The 19,419-nt window shown below is 48.8% G+C and overlaps 1 protein-coding gene across 1 annotated transcript in view; it reads right to left on the bottom strand.

Annotated features, from left to right (window-relative positions):
- The window catches only part of ADAMTSL3 (ADAMTS like 3), a 339,169-nt gene that overhangs the window by 61,471 nt on the left and 258,279 nt on the right, over nt 1-19,419 (bottom strand). Inside the window, exons 19-20 of the mRNA XM_045067215.1 lie at nt 13,896-14,049; nt 924-1,995 (exon numbers count right to left, since the gene is read on the bottom strand). Coding sequence (XP_044923150.1) covers nt 924-1,995; nt 13,896-14,049 — 1,226 coding nt within the window. The remainder of the gene's footprint in view (nt 1-923; nt 1,996-13,895; nt 14,050-19,419) is intronic.

Genomic DNA, 19,419 nt, shown 5'->3' on the forward strand with positions numbered 1-19,419 from the left:
TTTTTAAGTACAGTAAGGTCTGCAAAGCAATTTAACATCTGCTGTTCTGTTCCTCTTAACAATCCCAGGAGGCAGCTTGGGCTCTCTGAAGGCAAGCTAAAAGGAAGCAGACCATCTCTGGTCCTGTGTGTATAAACAGCAAGACTTGGAGACACGGAAAGATGCAAAAATGAATTACTACTTGTCATTCCCTGCTGTTTCATGTGAAATGAATGAAATGCACTATCTTCGTATGGACACACAGATCATGATAAAATTCTGACTTGATATTGTGTTGTGAACATCTCAAAAACTTTGATCCTTATTCTAGGATCTCAAGACCTAACACTTGGCATGATACAGAAAAGTGGTTCAGATACTCAGTCTTTCTACTGAGGCTGTCATTTGTGTGATGTCCACACATCCCTGGCGGTGTTCAGGAGATAGGGTCTCTGGCTCTGGATGGCCTGTGAATTAGTCTTGGGATTCTGTCTGTTGGTGACTTCATCAGAAAGCTACTAACTCTCGGGGCCAACATGAACACCAAGGAGATACCACGTCTCCCAGATATAGAAGCACACCATAGATCAATTCTGATTGGCAGTTCCCACCTGGTGTGGGATTACTCCAAAGATGATTGCTTTTTTGAGGCCTTCTGTGGTTTATTTTTAAATGTTAAGTGCTCTGCAAAGAGAGAGGCTATGCATGCTTAAACTCAGTCGGACTGTACCCAGTCTTGGTAATGATGGGGATGGTAAAGGTTTAATTTTTAAAATTCCAGTGCGTATGTGAAAAACACATCCTAACCTTTTTTTTTTTCCCCCCTAAAGAATCCTGTTGGAAACACATTCTCAGAAGAAGGAATTTGAAAGTCTTTTCAAGAAAACTGGAATGCCCATCAAGAAGGTATGACACAGGGAACACTGTATCCTTCTTTTACTTACTTTTCTGAGGGTTGGAACAAGGTCCCATCCTTGGTCCACGTGTAGGTGGCCTGACGGGGGGTAATGAGCTCACACAGTATATTGATGACCTCCGTCCTTTTCGTGATGTACACGGTATCTCCAATCCTTGAATTTATTGTTTTGTTAAATGAAATCGAGGTGGGCTCTCTTTGCCTCCTGAGAACGGGTCCCTTGGGCCTGAAGGTCAGCTTGCCCGAGCTCTCCGCCTCCGAGGCTTGAGGCTTCCTTCTTGCTTCCCTCCTCAGCTGGGCGGCGGGAGACGCCTCTTCCTGGGCACCCCTCCAGGGGGCCAGTGCTGGCTGCACCTTGGCTAACTCGGCCACCAGCTGGTAGATCGCCTGGGACGCCAGGTCGTCGCTGACCTCTCCGGTCTCCATGAGCTGACTCATGTTTCGGATCAGCGCCTCGAACTGGGCCGTCTCCATGCTGTACGCTCCGTGTTTAACGGCTGCTTCAAACTGCTTATTCTTAAACTCCCAGGAGGGAGGGTTTCCTGCAGAATTACTGCAGGGACCCAACAGAGCCCTCCAGAAAGGCTGCTTGGCCACTTGGCCGTCCTCTGGATACAGCTCATTTTTGCTACCCCACAGCTGCCTCATTTTCTGCCATGTGGCTCCCAAGCCATTGGCGTCCTCGTGGTCCATCCCCGGATACGGCCTCGCACTCTCCGCGAGCGCTGGGGGCGCGATGAGCCGGTTGTCCGTGCCGATGAGCTTGAGAACCTCGGTCTCCCACGCGGGGCCAGCCACGCAGCGGTACGTGCCGATATCCGGGGCCGCCAGGCTGTGGATTTTCAGGGAGCCCGACTTGGTGACACCAAGCCGCTTGGAGTTCTGCAGACAATGGCCATCCTTCTCCCACTGGATCAGGGATTTCTGGAATCGGCGTACTGGGCATTTAATGATCACCGAAGTGTTGGGCAGCAAATAGGCTCTGCCCCCCACAGTCAGGTTAATGCGCTTCTCCTCCCTCGTCTGGATGTAGACTCTCTGGACACCGAGGATCTGGGGCCCCTGCTCCCCAGGCTGTGTCTTCGTCTCTGGTTTCGCTTCTGCAGGGGGAAAGAAAGAAAATGTGAATAAGTGTCTCCGTAATATATGCTTCCTGGCAGTAATCTTCCAAGGCCGATGCAAGTCAACAAATGTATCTTTTAAAACAGCTCCCCCCATATGACAGAATATTACTCAGCCACCAAAAAGGATGAACACCTCCAACTCACATCAACAATGGATGGAACTGGAGAGTGTTATGCTGAACGAAATAAATCAGAGAAAGACAATTATATGGTTTCACTCATATGTAGGATATAAGAAATAACACAAGGGATCGTGGGGGCACAAAGGGGAAACCAAATGGGAAGAAATCAGAGAGGGAGCCAAACCATGAGAGACTCTGGGCTCTGGGAAGCAAACGGAGGGTTGTGGAAAGGGAGTTGGGGGGGGGATGGGGTAACCAGGGGATGGACATTGAGGCCACGTGAGGTGAGGAGCGCTGGGTGTTATGGCCAGTAGTGAATCACTGAACACTGCATCTGAAATTAATGATGTACTGTATGTTGGCTAATTGAATTTAAATTTTAAAAAAGGAAAAAAAAACCAGCCGACAATGACAAGATAAATAACAGGATGCCGTATATCTGTAGATTGAGGTACATGTCACACCTGTCTAGTACGTTAGCAGTGAAGAATGGGAATCTGAATGAAGGGCATAACATGTATAAATTATTTTGCAAAGCCCTGGTTTAGGGGAGAGGTGAGGTGGCGTGTTTATATCAGTAAGGGGTGTCTGATGTTGGCAGACGCCCCAAATATCAGACTCCCCCTTGCTGATACGACTCAGTTGGAGGCACATCAGCTCTGGGGGAGAAAGCAGAAGCAGGGACGTGAGCACAAGCATTAGAAGGACCTGGAGGTGAGGACGAGGTGCCAGAGGGCACCGGTAACTAGAGCAAGTCAGTCAAAGCAGCAGGGCCTGAAGGGGCATGTGATCCCAGAAGAAAAGGGAGAACAGGCCCGCTAAAGCCAGACAGACAGACATCTCTCTGAAGCCAGACAGACATACCTGAGTTTGGACCTTAGCTGTGCCCCTCGGACAAGTCACCTGATCTCTCTGAGCCTCCGGTTTCCTGCCTAGGAAATGCAGGAACGCTAGTGCCTTTACCTGGGGAGTGTGAAAGCCTGGTTGGACATTTATACCAAGTATACAGCCCAGCAATGAGTACTTGATACGCACAACCTCCAAGACCCCAAGAGGTGACAAAGGGAGGTCCGAGAGGACCCCCTCATCCCCGGAGAGGTGCGGCTGGCTCTAGCTGGTTCCCGGACGTGGGCTCCAGTGGATGGCCTCAGCCCAAAGAGGACGCACCTTAGGTCTCTGCTTTGGTAAAGGAACCTGCAGGAAGGCCTCGCTGAGCCCCGGGGTGATTCCGAAGGCGGGGGAGGCATGGCATGGGTGGAAACCTGGTCCCTCTTTGATGATACACTTAGGTCCATAGGGACCTGGAGGACCTAGAAGCAGCACGGGGTGACAGAGGGAAGATGGACGCCTATCTGAGGTATTGCTAGACTCAGGAGGTCATGGCACCGGGGGCCTCACTAGCTTGGAGGATCCTGGCTATAGGCCCTCCAGCTCAGGCACTTGCAGGGACACACCAGGAGAAGAATCATACCAAGTCCCCACTTAGACGGCCCTCTCCAGCCCACAGCAGTAGCTATGGTGGGTCTACTGAGACCCTGTTTTTCCAGAACTCCTGGAGTCCTCTTTGGTGGCTATGATCCCCATAGGGCTCAGCTGCTTGCTGGGGTGGGGCGGTACCAGTGCATCCAGGAAAACCACAGGGCTGAACCCATAATTTCTACAATAGATGTTCTTGGTGAAGGACCCAAGTGAGTCTGCAGAGTCGCAGTTGGTAGGTCCAACTCCTGTACGGGATTCTGCCCGCGATGTTCCTCAGCCCATCTCCAAGAGGAGCTGGGTGACGTGCAACACACACGTGCTTCCCTGCGGGGTACAGTCTCCGCGGAGGTCAAGTTCACCCCACCAGCTGAGGCATACAGATGGTCTTTCACTCGGCAGCACAGGATGTGGAACGTCCTGTCACACATTCAAAAGCAGGAAGAAAACTTTGGGATTCGCCGGCCTGTGTATAGTTCATCCACTGTTACAGGCAGCGATGCCATCTGAAAGACTTCGCAACATGCACGGCACGAGTGTGCAGACAGAGGCTAGTTACCAACCATTTGGCAAGTATGTCCACATTTTTTCTCTTTTTGAGAGAGAGAGAGAATCTTAGGCAGGCTCTGCTCTGATGCAGGGTTCCATCTCACGACCCTGAGATCATGACCTGAGCTGCAGTCAAGGTCGGACGCTTAATCAAGGAGCCACCAGGGCCCCAATATGTCCAGATGTTAACGACTGGTGTGGGAGGATTCAGTACCAGCTAAAGCCGTGGCTCTCCAACTGTGCTGCCTGCTAGAAGGTATCACTGTATTACTATTCGTCATCTCAACGAATGGGTCCCATCCCCAGAAATTCTGACGTATGGGGTGGGCCTGGGCATTGGAATTTGGTTAAGTTCTCAGGGTGCCCAAAATGTGCAGCCAAGTTTAAGAGCCCTTGCCTCCCCCCACCAAGCGTACTGCCGGATTAAACCATGGCAGCAGAGAAAGGTGTTCGTGACCCCATTTCTTTTACCAAAAGGCAATGTGACGGGATGTCGCTGGTCAAGAGAGAAGGGAGAATAAGGAATCAGCGTCTGCGTTCTGGTGCGAAACCGCCCAAAGCCTGTGTGGCAGGTGGTGTCTTCTGGAAGAAGACCGAAGGAGGATTTCTTTCTGGGCTCAGCCTCAGGGATCATCTTACCCTGAGTAATGAGCTCGTTTCCCAGCCAGTGCACGCCGAACTGTGTCACTGATCTGGCTGCCTCTTCAAGAGCGCAGCCGTGTTGGCAAGTTCGGAGCCAAATCTGTGCCCACACACGAGAGGAGGGCACAATTCCAGAGCGAACCATGTGTTCACCTCATTTGTTTTCCTTTCTCATTCCCCACCTACTTCTAATTTTACTTACCTAGTTGCATCCTATAAAGAGTTCCAAGTGGTCTATCATTGTGTCAAGGTAGGAAGCGTGCGTCCGTGTGTCCATGCACACACCTGAGCATCTACACAGACACGTGCCTCCCTCCCTAGACAGAGCCCTCGGGGTTATGCACAAGGATCTTGGTGAACGCCCCGTCTGGTCATGGGTCCCTTGGCGGCCAGCAGTGGAAGGACGGATGTGCACGTGGATAGCTTCAAGGTCACGACACAAACTGGGCCAAACTCAGGCTTTTTGAATTTGTGCAACTGAGGCAGGTGAGGAGACGGGCTACTTCGGGGTCAGCCTGCTGCGAAGGATGAGGTCGTCGCTGGAACATTCCTGCACTTACTGGGAGACGGAAGCCCATGTGGGCAAGGCAGCACACGGCTCTAGCTGAATGGTTCCCGCGGGGGATGATCTGAGGCCGGTAGAGGTCCACACAGCATCTGGGTGCCCGAGACACGACCAGGGACATGGATTCTAATTACCTGTTGGTCCGCCGGTAGCCAGATATTCCTCAGTTAAGGCTGAGGCTTAAACCAGACGGGGCCCTGACTCCTTCCAAGGCAGCTGGGGAGTCTGAAGGGGCGGGGCAGTGTGGAGCCTCGGCGAGGAAGCTGCCCGAGGGGCTGGGTGAGCCACGTGAGAGGGCGTCTGCTCCCTCTGGCCGCCTGCCCAGTCGCTGGAAGGTCAGCCCTGTGACCGTGGCAGGTTCCATTCCCAGCCCAGCTTTCGAAAGTGCTTGTGCTGGTAGAGCAGGTGAGTTGGCAGGGGTGCCTGGGGCGTGATCCAGGGGGCAGGCTCTGCCGGGCTGCTGGGTTCCAGGGCGTGGGCCGTTCTTCTCTTGGGACGCCTGTGGCTTCCTTTGGAGAAGTGCCTGGAGCATGACATCGCTGGACACAGGCAAGAACCAGTCTGGTTTTGGGTGACTGCCTCCTCCTGCCCCTGGACGATGCCCCCGGACGGCAACACTGGCTCAGCCCGGCTCGGGAGGGCATCTGCGGCTTCCTCCGGGAGGGGCTGCGGCGCGTGCAGGGTACCGCCCCTCCCCCATCCTCTCCGCTCTGCGGGATGCGAGAAATGCCACATCTTCTGGCTTTTCTAGAAAAGGTCTTCTTCTAGAGGTCTTCCTTCTGGTCCTGTGCCAGCCTGCCCTACCCAGCCTGGGAACCCGAGGCTGCCCACAGCAACTGTGTCTCAGCTCTTTGCTTGTCTGCGTCCTGCCTTAATTCCAGTCCTGTCCCTGCCATAACTCAAAGCCTTGGTGCCAGGCCAGCCTCCTGCCCCAAGCCATCGGGCTTGGCATGTAGACTTGCTCTGGCCAGCACAGGCCTCCGGCCACGCCCAAGGGGGCTTCAGCTGCGATGCAGCCTCTTAGCCTTCTAGAACCGCCCAGCACGATCAGGAGCCCCCAAGTGTGGCTGCGGGGCTGGCGCTGGCTCCGGGTCCCTCCTCGAGCACAGAAGAGCCGGCAGGCTCCCTGGAGCCCAGGCAAGGACCTGCGCATGCTGGACTCTTGCCAGACTCCGCTGACGGTAGAGGCACGGGAACTGAGCGGGGCGGGGGTGCCATGGGTCAGACTTGCTAAAGGAGCCAGGACGGCCCAGTGGCCCTGGGAGGCCGCTGCCGCAGCTGCCACATCAGCCTGATGGTGGCTTCTGTTTACCGCCGCTCGGCGCTTTCCAGCCAGACACTGTCTGGCCTTGCTCTCAGTTCCTCGCTCAACGCTCCCTGGGAAAGGCCACCCGCGGTCTGTCCGGCCAGTGACCCATGTGAAGTCTCCCTTCCACGTTCTTAGTAGCCGTTCTAGGCCACACGGCCCCCTGAATCACTCGCGTCTCCGGGAAGTCCCTCCGCTCACGTGTTCTTAACGTCACGGGGGCCTTTCCAGCCGCGGCTCATTGACGCTGCTCCGCGCACTCCGGGGCCCCTGGTGTCGCTTCGCACTCTGCTCTTCCCATAGGGCGACCCTGCAGGTGTCTTGAGCGCCTCGCAGCTGGCTAGCTTACCTGACCTGCTTGATCTTGTTCCGGCTATCAGTTCTGGTCTATCAGACTAGTTCATCTAGTCTAGTTTATCTGGTCTAGTTTACCTGGTCTAGTTCATCAAGCCTAATTTATCTGTCTAGTTACCTAGTCTAGTTTAATTGAATTTATCAAGTCTAGTTTACCTAGTCTAGTTTACTGGGTCTAGTTTATCTAGTGTATCTGGTCTAGTTTATCTGCCTACTTTATCTGCTCTGTTTATCTGTCTGGGTTACTTGGCCTAGTTTATTGTTCTAGTTTACCTGACCTAGTTTACATAGTCTAGTTTACCTCGTCTAATTTATCTAGTCTGGTTTATCTGTCTAGAATATCTGGTCTAGTTTATGAGTATAGTTAATCATTCTAGTTTACCTGATCTAGCTTATCTGTGTAGTTTATCTGATCTGGTTTATCAGGTCCAGTTAAACTGGTCCAGTTTATCTAGTCTAGTTTATCTATCTAGATTATCTGGTCTAGTTTATTTGGTCTAGTTTACCTAGTGAAGTTTATCTTTCTAGTTTACCTGCTCTAATTTATGAAGTCTAATTTATCTGTCTTGTTTACCTAGTCTAATTTAATTGAATTTATTCAGTCTAGTTTATCTAGTCTAGTTTATCAGTCTACTTGATTGAGTCTAGTTTATCTAGTTTATCTGGTCTAGTTCGTCAGGTTTAGTTTATCAGATCTAGTTTACCTAGACTAGTTTGCCTAGTCTAGTTTATCTGCCTAGTTTATCTAGTCTGTTTATCTGTTTGGCTTACTTGGCCTAGTTTACCTGGACTAGTCTGTCATTCTAGTTTACCTGGTCCAGTTTATCTAGACCTAGTTTATCTGTCTAGATTCTCTGGTCTAGTTTATCTAGTCTAGCTTATTTGTCTAGCCTGGACCTCTCTCTGGGGCTCCAGACCTAATTATCCACTACTTATCAGAGATCTCTTCCTGGCACTTCAAACTAAAAATATCATACTCTAAACACATTATACTTGCCCCGCATCCTATCCCAAGTAGCCTCCTCTTCCTGTATTCCCTGAGTTAACAGCATCACTTTCTCCCAATTACCTCAAGCCAGAAAGCAGAAAGTCATCATGATTCCTCCCTGTCCAGTGGTGTCTGGCATCTGGCCCTACCTCTCACCAGCTCTCGGATCAGTGAGGTTGTTAGTGCCTGTCCCCAACTCTGCATTCAACCATGTCACATCGGTCACCCAAAGCTGGCCATGATGGGCGTACTTACACCACAGACATCAGCAAAAGAAGCAAATAGTAGCTACCCTCCCTCCTCACCACCCGTAGACCCCAGAGCTGGTTGTTAGACACTGATAAGCATGCCCCATCCCTATCCCTTAGCTTGAGGTACTTCGGTGGGATATTCGAAACATTCTGAGAGTCCACCGCGATGCTCTCTCCCCTAGATACTGCCACAGGCCCTCACCCACACTCCCAGCCTGCAGCCTTGTGTTTATCCGATGTGTCCACAGAGCTGTCAGAGTAAACAGACCAAAATAAAATCTGACTGGGTCACCTCCTTCTTGGATAAAACCTAAACTCCTTAACCTGGAGTTAATATCCTCTACGACTGAATTCTCAAGCTTTCTCTTTTGTCACAACTTTGAACCTGTGTTCTAAGCCTGTGGCATTTCTGGCGGTTTCTCTGGACACAGGACTCCACCGGACACCCACTACCTTTGTCCACACCGCTCGCCAGATTGTACTGCATCCTCCTCCACATAAGCCTGGAGAATGGACACTGATCTTCCAGAACTCTGCCCAAGGGAACCTCCCTGTGAAATTTTCCTCACCTCCCGCTCCCCCAGGGGCTTTGACCGCTGCCCTCTGCATCCTGTCACAGCACCCGTGGCACATACTTTTCTCGTTTCCGTGTGTATATTTCTCTCCCACTGGACTCTGAGAGCTTAGAGACAAGAGAATGCGTCTTTTCCGTTTCATGTCAAAACACCTAAAACACAGTAGCACCGGGTAAAGGACCGCAGAAAGAATTCATAAGGAAATTGTATCGCCTGACACTGCAGACCACGGATGTCCAGGACAAGTGATCATCTCTACCCTGAGGGCACAGCAGAGCGCCGGGTACAGAGTAAGGTCTTACTCTTTATTGAATGAATGAGTGACTGAGCGTGCGCCCTTAGATGCTGCACGACAGATGAGCCAACCCCGAGGGGCTGCCAAGGTGGGCCTGTGCCCCTCCCCACCCAGGTTTCCAAGGGCTGCAGCTACGTCAGGCGGGGTGGACGTCACTGGAACTGAGAAGCTACAGAGAGAGTGGAGGCGGGGCCTGAAGGGTAAGACATGTGTAGGAGGTGGGAGAGCTAACGAGGCAGACACGGGGCTGGAACCAAGAGGGTGACCAAGAGCTGCACACCAAGAGCTCACTTCACCAGAGAAGTGAGTGTGTTCGAGATAAGCCCTGGCGAGGCATATCTTTTTTTGACATTTCAATCACCTAGTGCCTACCGGGGTGCCTCCCTTCTCTCAACCATCTTGATCTCAGTACTTTCTTTTTTAAAAAAGATTTTATTTATTTATTTGACAGAGAGATCACAAGCAGGCAGAGAGGCAGGCAGAGGGAGAGGAGGAAGCAGGCTCCCTACTGAGAAGGGAGCCTGATGCGGAACTCGATCCCAGGACCCTGAGATCATGACCTGAGCTGAAGGCAGAGGCTTAACCTACCGAGCCACCCAGGTGCCCCTTGATCTCAGTACTTTGATAAAAAATAAGAATTCTTCACCAAATCTCAGGAAACCTAAAAGCCTAGAGCTATCATTTAAAAAACCTAAAATCAAACATTACTTCCGGTTACTTTTTTTCTTCGGATCCCTAAATAGAAACCAAGTCAGGGAGGGACACCTGAGCGGCAGAGTCGGGTGAGTGTCCTACTCTTGGGTTAGGATCAGGTCTGATCTCAGGGTCAGGAACCAAGCCCTCAGCACGGAGTCCGCCTGTGTTCCCCTTCCTCTTCCTCTGCCCCTCCCCACTGAGCGCACACTTGCTCTCTCTCTCAAATAAATCTTTATTTATTTTTTTTTAATTTTATTTATTTACTTGAGAGAGAGACAGTGAGAGAGAGCATGAACAAGGAGAAGGTCAGAGAGAGAAGCAGACTCCCCATGGAGCTGGGAGCCCGATGCGATGCGGGACTCGATCCCGGGACTCCAGGATCACGACCCGAGCCGAAGGCAGTCGTCCAACCAACTGAGCCACCCAGGCGTCCCTCAAATAAATCTTTAAAACAACAACAACAACAAAGAAACCAAGCCAGGCAGACTTCTAACAGCAATATGAGGACAATTCAAGTCTGACATATTTCAAAAGCATTTCTGTGGGTCTAAGTCATTGTGATAAGCGTTTCCGGGGGCCTATGTGGAGAAGAGTCCAGGGCTACTGAGAACCCACCCCATACAAGCTCCCACTCTCAGCGGACACAAGACACAGCACAAGTTGCTCTATGACATTTTATCCTTTCTTAAAGCAAAATAGGAATTAAAAGGATGGCATTAAAGATAACCTATTTTTTGAGGCTTTTACACAGGCCTGGCATTATTTCTAAGCATGTTGTGGGTATTATTTCTCAGGACATTCCTGTGAGGTAGATACAACCACTAATCCCATTTTACAGAGGAGAAAACTGAGACTGGCAGAGATTAGGACTAGGGATTGGAACACTAGGATTGTCACTCAAGGGATTAGCTTAGCCACAATGATGTATTATCTTCCAGAGATTAATACAACTAAAAAGGTGACTGGGGAAGGCAGGGATACCAATGGTCTTTCAGAAATAAGAATGCCAGTCACTAGATATGGCGGCAGAAAGAATTCAAGCAAGGGGTCAACGCCTGCCGAGGGGCAAGGCAGGGCATGGAGGGGGGATGCAGGCAGGGGCAGAGCTGGACCGAGGAGAGCTCAAGACATCTCTCCCACCCGCCCGCCACCCCTGCACGTCACAATGGTCAGAATAAGGACCAGCAAAACTCACTCCTCCGACGAGGATGGGTCTTACTCCAACCCGAGGCGCCCGTCAGAAGACTTATCTAGAAGTGGAGGCTTGAGAGGGACTCACGGTCGCAGCACAAGCGGGCTTGGTCTTTCTTGTGTCCAGACCCCCTGCAACAATGCAAGGACCAGGCCCACAATGAAGACCCCCCATGTCCAGCCCGGGGCTCACCCGGGGCAGGCAGAAGTGAGGTGAAGAGGCGAGGAGAGTCAGAGGACATTATGCCACGCAGGCCTTGACAGTCCCAGTGGAAGGAAAGTCACAAGCAGCTGCAGAGAAAGGGGATCGGGCTCCTGCGGGGTACAGAGCTACCACGGTGAATTTTTAGGGGATTCTTAGGAACTAGGGAAAAACACACGATGCGCAGGTAAATCAGAGAACAGGAACACGAAGGTTGGTGACATGATTTCCTTCAGTGAGTCCCAGTAGCTCAGGCTGGGGAACCCAAAGCCAAACAACCCGAACCTTTATCACCTGAAATGTGACCCCAGGGTTGAAGAGAGCAGGTGGTCACGGCAGGGCTGGAAGGAAAGGTAAGAGTGTCCATAGCGAGGCTCTCGCCGCACACGCAGGAGCGGCATGGGGGTGGGGGGGGGCGGCAGGAAGCCACTTCTGAGGGCCACGTCTGAGCAAGTGTGACCACGCCAGGGTGATGGGGCAGGGGTCAGGGAGGTCAGTGATGGAAGGAGACAAGGATCAAGGTGTTGGAAAGGTCATGGGCATGGATGTTGGTTTCTGGCAAGGAAGAAGGGACCTGGTGGTAGTGTGTGCTGGGAAAAGGCAGTTGGTGGCTGTCGGTCCATGTGTGATGCCCGAAGGTGTGCGAGGGCCAGTGTTAGCCCTGGGTGCATGACGGCGGTGGGGCACCCGTGCCAGACAGCGGGGGTCGGGAGGACGAGGGAACGCCGAGTGCATCGCTTGGCTCTGGGAGATGGTGGTGGGGGGAAGAGGATGCCACAGCACCGTGCAAAGGGAGAAGCCGCATTTCAGCATGCCAGGGCCGCTGCGCACAGGTGAGGGCGTGAGCCAGGCTACAGCGGGAACGGAGGCCCAGCTCGGGGTGATCTGGCAGGGCTGGGAGCAGGCGTTCCCCTCTCTTCTCTGTTTCCATGACCCACATGTTTGGCAAGCTAGGAAATGGGGTGGGGAAAGAAGAAATATTACTGGTTTTTTTTCTTGTTCCTTGGCCCTCCCTAAAGCTTATAATTCCATTCTCTGCTGCATGCGGTAATGGTTTATCATTTAATCTGCACCATGCTGCATACCCTAACGAGCACGACATACTTCCGCAGGCCGTTCGGTGGTTATCTTAGAGGAAGTTCCCGCACCCTTTAACATCACTCCCCTCGAAGGCAGTTTACAGCCTAACTGCACTGCTACGCAGCCATCCGCAATTAATCAAAGTCAGACAGAGAAGCATTTTGAAGCATGACATGGTACCATGTGCCACAGGCTTTCTTGAATTCCGAGACACAAGGAAACTTGGAATCTCAAAGTTTTGGAATCTCAAGATTCTGGAAAAGTGTCCTTGAAGAATTCCCAAGGAGAAAAGTTGGCGTTGTCCATGAATCAGTATAAAGAGGTGGCTGATGTGTGGACTCAAGAATCAGACAGACCTGTGGTCACACAGGTCACGGCGTGCAACTGGACTGCGGATCTTTGGTCAAGTCTCGTACATTCTCTAGTCTTGGGGTTCTTATCTCTAAATGGGAATAATGTGTGTCTCACGAAATGCTGGGGACTAAAGGACTTAACGCATGCCAGGAAACCACACAATAAATGCTACTACTTTTTTTTTCAACTTATAACTGTTTGTTTGTTTTACTTTGTTTTATGAGTTTCTCCAGGAAAGTTGTTGGTATTTTTGGATTTTATATCTCAGGGTTTTTGTCTTAAGCAGCATTAACATAATAAATTTCTGATTTTTGTTTTCTTACCATAAGTTCAGGAGGGTACCTGACGTACTTAATAGGTGAATTCACTTTAGAGGTAAATAAAGACCGTGAACAAGAAAGCAGGAGACAGACCAAGAAGCTGCACAGTTCTAATATGCATTTCCTCTTGCTCCAAACCTCACCTCCCCCCACTACTCTGCTGCCTTATTCTCCCTCTCTCTTTTTTTAAAAGATTTTATTTATTCATTTGAGAGACAGAGAGAGAGCGCATGAGCAGGGTAGAGGGAGAGGGAAAAGCAAACTCCCCACAGAGCAGGGAGCCCAGTGCAGGTCTTGACCTGAGCTAAAGGCAGACACTTAACCAACTAAGCCACCCAGGTGGCCCTCTGCTGCCTTATTTTTATGCATTGTCACCCACCTTCCTACATGAAACACACATACCTATGTGCGAACATATATTCTGTTAATGTACACTGAAAATAAGAGGAGTCCGACGTGCATACTAGCTTTTAGATGTAATGAAGTCATACTCTTAACTCTCTATATTAAGCTTGTTACTTAGAATTAATTGAAAAAGCGCTCGAATTACCATTAAAAAGAATGCCAATTTATGTTTTCATGCTTGCTGGCTTTAGATTTTACACAGGAACAGATACCTGAATATTTTAAAAATACTCAGCTCTTCTCCTCTTACTGAAGATCCAAATGCATCACGGGCGAAGAAAACCGGAAAGCAGTCCGGCTTAACTTCTACAAGGAACACTCCCGAATTGTTAGTGGAAGAAATCACAGCCACGGGATGGGGAGAAGGAAGTATAAACACAAGCTAGGAGGCCGAACAGATGCATTTGCGCAGGTTAGGAACGTGCTGCTTCACGGGAGGTAAATCCATCAGGATGAGAGGAACAGAACGAGCGTATCCGCTGGAGAACGGCCTGGACATACTTACTAGTGCACGCAGGCATCTGGCAAGGTCTTACGAGAGGGGGCCCTGGAAGGTCTCGGCACATCATCTCACCGAGGGGAACGCGCCGGCCTTTGGCAGTCAGCCTCTGACACACCTGCTTTCTTCGCTGGGTTCCAACACCGCAACTGACGGAGCACTGCAAGGAGAATCGGCACCCGTCACGCGGGGCTTCCGCAGACCACGCAGCCAACAGCCAAGTCCCCGATGGCACAGAGAGGGGTCGCACGTGTGGCTGTGCCCATTCGGAAGCCAGTCCTAGGCTTGAACCCCTCTTATTTCTTATTGATAACTTATGTCTTTATTTCGAGTATACAGGACACACAATGTGACATTCGCTTCAGGCATACGACACCGTGATTGGCCAGGTCTATACAATAGCCGGTGCTCCCCGCGGCCACTGTCACCACCTGTCACCAACCAACGTCATTACAGTATTACTGACTGTATCCCTACCCTGTACTTTTCATCCCTTTTATTTTTTATTTTTAAAATAAAAATAATAATGCATTATATGTTAATTAGACCGAATTTAAATAGAAAACTAAAAATAAAAAATAAATTAAAAAAAAAGACAACAGAGAGGCATTTTTTTATTTTTTATTTTTTTTATTTTTAACTTATCTTTTATAATACAGGGAGTTTCCTTCCTACCTCTCTGCCTCTCTCCCCTCCTTCCCCCTCTCTGAGACAGTAATTAATTTCCAGTAATTTACTGTCGTGGGGAGTTTTTGGGCAGTGTAACTGATACCTAATTTTTTAGTTGTTTATTTATATAGTACAATGATTGCACTAAAAAAGATACACACCCACGACCAAGACTTCAAGAAACAGAAAAGTATTAAAGGGAAGTTTTAAAAATCACTCGAACTACATAAAATAACACTAATATCTGATCTTCCAAGTGTGCCTAAGGTTGGCATTTGATAATCATTTTTGTACATGCAGTTCTCATTTAAAAATGTAATGCAGTTTTATTAGGTATATCAGAAAAAAAGGGACTGAAGTAGAATTAAAGGAGTTGTTGTATAGCTGAGGGTTTGTTTTTTTCCGCCCTAACAATTAATTCCCTAAAGAACCCTGTAAAGTTAATGGAGAAACCAACAGCAGATTTAGATGGTTGTTTTTAATGACCTGTTTTGACTTAGGGGAGTAGCTACTGGCCCCCTGCTAAGAGGGACACAGACATAAGACCATTCAGTCCCCCACCCCTCGGCCAAACCTCCAGTTAGCCTCCGAGATACCATTTAGGTGAGGTCAGGGTTTCTGATATTTGCGGTCTTTGTGGCGTGGGCTTATGGACACATATTTTCTTTTCTTTCTTTCTTTCTTTTTTCTTTTCTTTTCTTTCTTTTTTTTTTTAAGATTTGATGTATTTATTTGACAAAGAAGAGAGACGGGGGTTGGGGGGGAACACAACCAGGGGGAGTGGGAGGGGTAGAAGCAGGCTTCCCCTGAGCAGGAAGCCTGATGTGGAGCTCGATCCCAGAACCCTGAGATCATGACCGGGAGCCGAAGGCAGATGCTTAACGACTGAGCCACCCAGGCATCCCGATGGACACATATTTTCTGACTGCCTCTCCGTTGTCTTTTTTTTTTTAATTTATTTTTTATTTTTAATTTTCTATTTAAATTCGGTCTAAATAACATAAAATGCATTATTATTTTCAGAGGTAGAGCTCAGTGATTCATCAGTTGCGTATAACACTAGCGCTCACTCCATCGCGCGCCCCCTCGACGCCCGTCACCCAGTGACCCCATTCTTCCACCCATCCACCCCCACCTCAGTTTGTTTCCTAGATTAAGAGTCTCCCTCTCTGATTCTGTTTTATTTTTTCCTCCCTCCCCCTATGATCCTGTTTTGTTTCTTAAATTCCACATGAGTGAGATCATATAATTGTCTTTCTCTGACTGACTTATTTCGCTTAGCACAATACCCTCTAGTTCCATCCATGCCTACGTAAATGGTGAGTATTCATCCTTTCTGATGGCTGAGCAATATTCCATTGTATATATACACCATTTCTTCTTTATCCATTCATCTGTCCATGGACAGGTGGGCTCTTTCCATAGCTTGGCTATTGTGGACATTGCTGCTGTGAACCTGAGTACAGGTGTCCATTCAGATCACAATATTTGTATCCTTTGGGTGAATACTCAGTAGTGCAATTGTTGGATTGTAGGGTAGCTCTATTTTTAATTTTCTGAGGTGCCGCCACATGGTTTTCCACAGTGGCTGCACCAGCTTGCATTCCCACCAGCAGTGTAAGAATGTTCCCCTTTCTCCTCATCCTCGCCAGCATCTGTTGTTTCTCGTGTTGTTGATTTTAGCCATTCTGACTGGTGTGAGCTGAGATCTCTTTGTGGTTTTGAGCTGTATTTCCCTGATGACTTTCTACATGAAGAACACCAAGAAGAGCAGATACTTGGGTCACACTTGCCTTCCCTTCGAACCATGCAGCCCCTGTTCCACTGTGTTCGTGCCCTGAATGCTACTGTGGGGGTATGCACGTCCAGACAGGGAGTGTCTGTTGTGTATCTGTTTGCCCTTTCTGCTCAGAGGCCGGTAGGCTCATTCTTTATGCATGAAGCTCTGCACCATAGGCAGCCTACGTCACCCTGGGTCATAGTTTCTTGGCACGGGGTATGCCGTTGTGACATACAGCCCAAAGCTTCTATCAAAGAACGTTTTTATTATTATTTGTCATTAATAAATTTCCCTTTACTATCTCTGAATATTTTTCTCTTTTTTTCTGTGCCATTTGTTCTGTTCTTTTCACATTTCACACCAATGCGCTCGGGTTGATCTCCTGTCTTCCACACCCACCGCGGTAGGTGTGGCATTCCGGCCTCTACACGTCTCTTGTCTTCTGTCATTTTCTTTAATGTTGCTGTTGTTTGTAATTTGTGGTGTTTCTGTTTTGTTTTTTTGCCCCCCACTGTTCCAGCTGTCTTCTCCTTTTGCTGACTTACAATCTCTTTTTGAGCTCAAGCCTCATTTTAGAGCAACTTTCCCACCAGACACCGGGTCCATACTTCCCTCGGGAACACAGAGCTGATTTGTTGGAACCGTTCCCTTGGTAATAGCTCTGTGGTGTGACCGCCATTCCTGTGACTGCTGCGTGCTATTCCTTTCCCTGCACCCCGACTTCCTCCTTTTCCTTCTCGGCGCCCCCGCTTGCCTGGTGTGCTGCATAGGTTTTAGGCATACTGGAGCTCAAAGTACAGCTGTGTGCAAACAACGTAGGCAGGGGATGAGCCAGGGCCACTTACATTAACTGTGTGCAACACCCTGGTTGGTAACACACTTTCATTTCTGTTGTCCGCACGTCTGTTCAGCTCTTGGCATTCGCATGGCCACTGTGACTCAGAGAAGAGCCTGTTCCGCAACTGGCTCACTGCGCACTAACGCAGCAACTGCTGACTCTCCTTCCCCCCACGTCAGCCCTGGAAGCCTTCCTTGGCTAGGAGGCCCGCGAATGCCATGTCTCCTTCAGTGTCCCCTGCCCCACGGCTCCGCAGGGGTGTTCTCTGGGCAGCTCGTGGTCTAGCTTTTGTCTGCCCTCTGTCATCAGAGGGCCCTTAACGGGCCTTGGAGGACTATTGCACGTCGGCCTAGGGAGAGCTACCCAGCACTCAGCCCCCGAGGGATCCTTGCCAGCTCCCAGCCTTCCCTCTCATTTTGGCCCAGATCTGGCGGTCTTTGGCAGGTGTGTTCCATGATTTATAGCTTGGGATTTTGGCCATTTCATTGTTCACTGAAGACAGAGTGTTCCCTCGCTTCCATGCTCCTTGTGGGTTTTTTGTTGGGTTTCAAAGGAGGGGAATGGAATTTTTTTTTAAATCCTTTATTGTCATCTTTAACAGAAAGTCCTAAACTATTCATATTTTTCAGTACAGAGAAAAGCTTTTTGTAAGCTTTTGAACAAGTAGCTTAAAATTACCATTTACCGAGTTATGATTTGTTTGTTTAACCAAATCAAATCATCATCTAGGGGTTTCCCATGTAATAAAAATTAATGTCAATTTCCTTTTTCTTTTTAAAGATGTATTAATTTATGTATTATAAGGAGAGCACAAGGGGAGGCCCAGGGGGAGAGAGAGAATCTCAGATTCCCCACTGAACGCAGAGCCCAACATGGGGCTCTATGCCGGTACCTGGAGATCGTGACCTGAGTCGAAATCAAGAGTCAGCCACCCAACCGACTGAGCCACCTAGGCACCTCAAAAATTAACACCAACTTTTAAATTTTGCTTCATATAACAGTGACTTACATAATTTCCAGTCTCCACTCATAAGCCATTTCTAATGAAAATATATGATATTTTTTCTCTCCATGATGAATGGGAGCATCATCTGTAAACCCCTTCTCTGGATGGAGGGCTCACCTGACCTGTGTCACCTACGTTCAAAGTCAGGGTGCCACTACAGAATGTTCCCATCTCAGAAAGAAAAGAAGTGACCAAATCAGTGCCATTAATTACAATTCACAAAGCAGCAACCTTATCCAAAGCTTCTACTATTTATTCTACAGAAATCTGATTCTATTGGAAAGAGCTCAGAGGAACAAGATACCCTGGGTTTCTGCAACTTTGCAAGTTTGTCTGTGATACACTTGAAGGTCACCTTGGCACCTCTAACATCCCGGGTCACATTTTCCTTCTTGTAGTACACTAATATGTTGTTCCGCTGCTATCTAGTATGAAGTGGTCTTGTCGAGAAGTCTGATGCTAATGTGATTTTCTTGTCCTAGTAAGTGATGGGTCTTTTCCCCTGGATACACAAACACGTTTTCCCTTATCTTTAAAATATGGTACTTTAGCAGAAGCTGTCTTGATATTGATCATGGGGGGGTCCGTTTTTCTGGGGCTGTGATGTGCCCTTTTGATATTGTGATTTGTGTTATATGGCGATTTTATTTATAGTTCTGTGCTATTGTTTCATTTTCTTTCCTTGGGACTCTAATAATACACTTTGGATTTTTTTCTCTTTCATATCTGTTATTTTTACTTGCATTCTTTCTATTTTCCTTTGCTTATTTTCAATTCCTTCTTGTCTTTCATTTCTCTTATTACACTTCTTTCTAGTTTACTCTCCCCTTGTGAAGTTCTCCTGTGAGTTGTCTGGTTGTCTCCTGAACCACGTCAGCTCCTTCTCCTCACATCCCCGTTATCTATTCAACTCATTTTGGGGCTTTTCTGTTTCTGATTTGTTCCTATGTATTTCTTAATTTCTTTTAGCTCATTTCAGAAGAGCAAGTTACATTTTCATCTGCCAAATTTTCAAGACATTGCTATGCTACTGATACTTTCATCTCACACTATCTTTGCACGGGGTCTATTGATGCTCCTATTTAAATAATTTTTTTCCCTGAACTTTTAGGAGAGAATAAGGAGGTGGCAGTGTTTCAAGGTCACTGCATTCTCTGTTCCTTATTCTGGTGTTGAGGAGAAGTAGTCAACAGTTTGGCCACAATTCCAAGATGTGTATCTTCTAGAGCCTTCTGCT

Source organism: Mustela putorius, unplaced genomic scaffold (assembly GCF_011764305.1).
Source record: "Mustela putorius furo isolate JIRA1106 unplaced genomic scaffold, ASM1176430v1.1 tig00003875_pilon_pilon_pilon, whole genome shotgun sequence".
Lineage (NCBI taxonomy): Eukaryota > Metazoa > Chordata > Mammalia > Carnivora > Mustelidae > Mustela > Mustela putorius.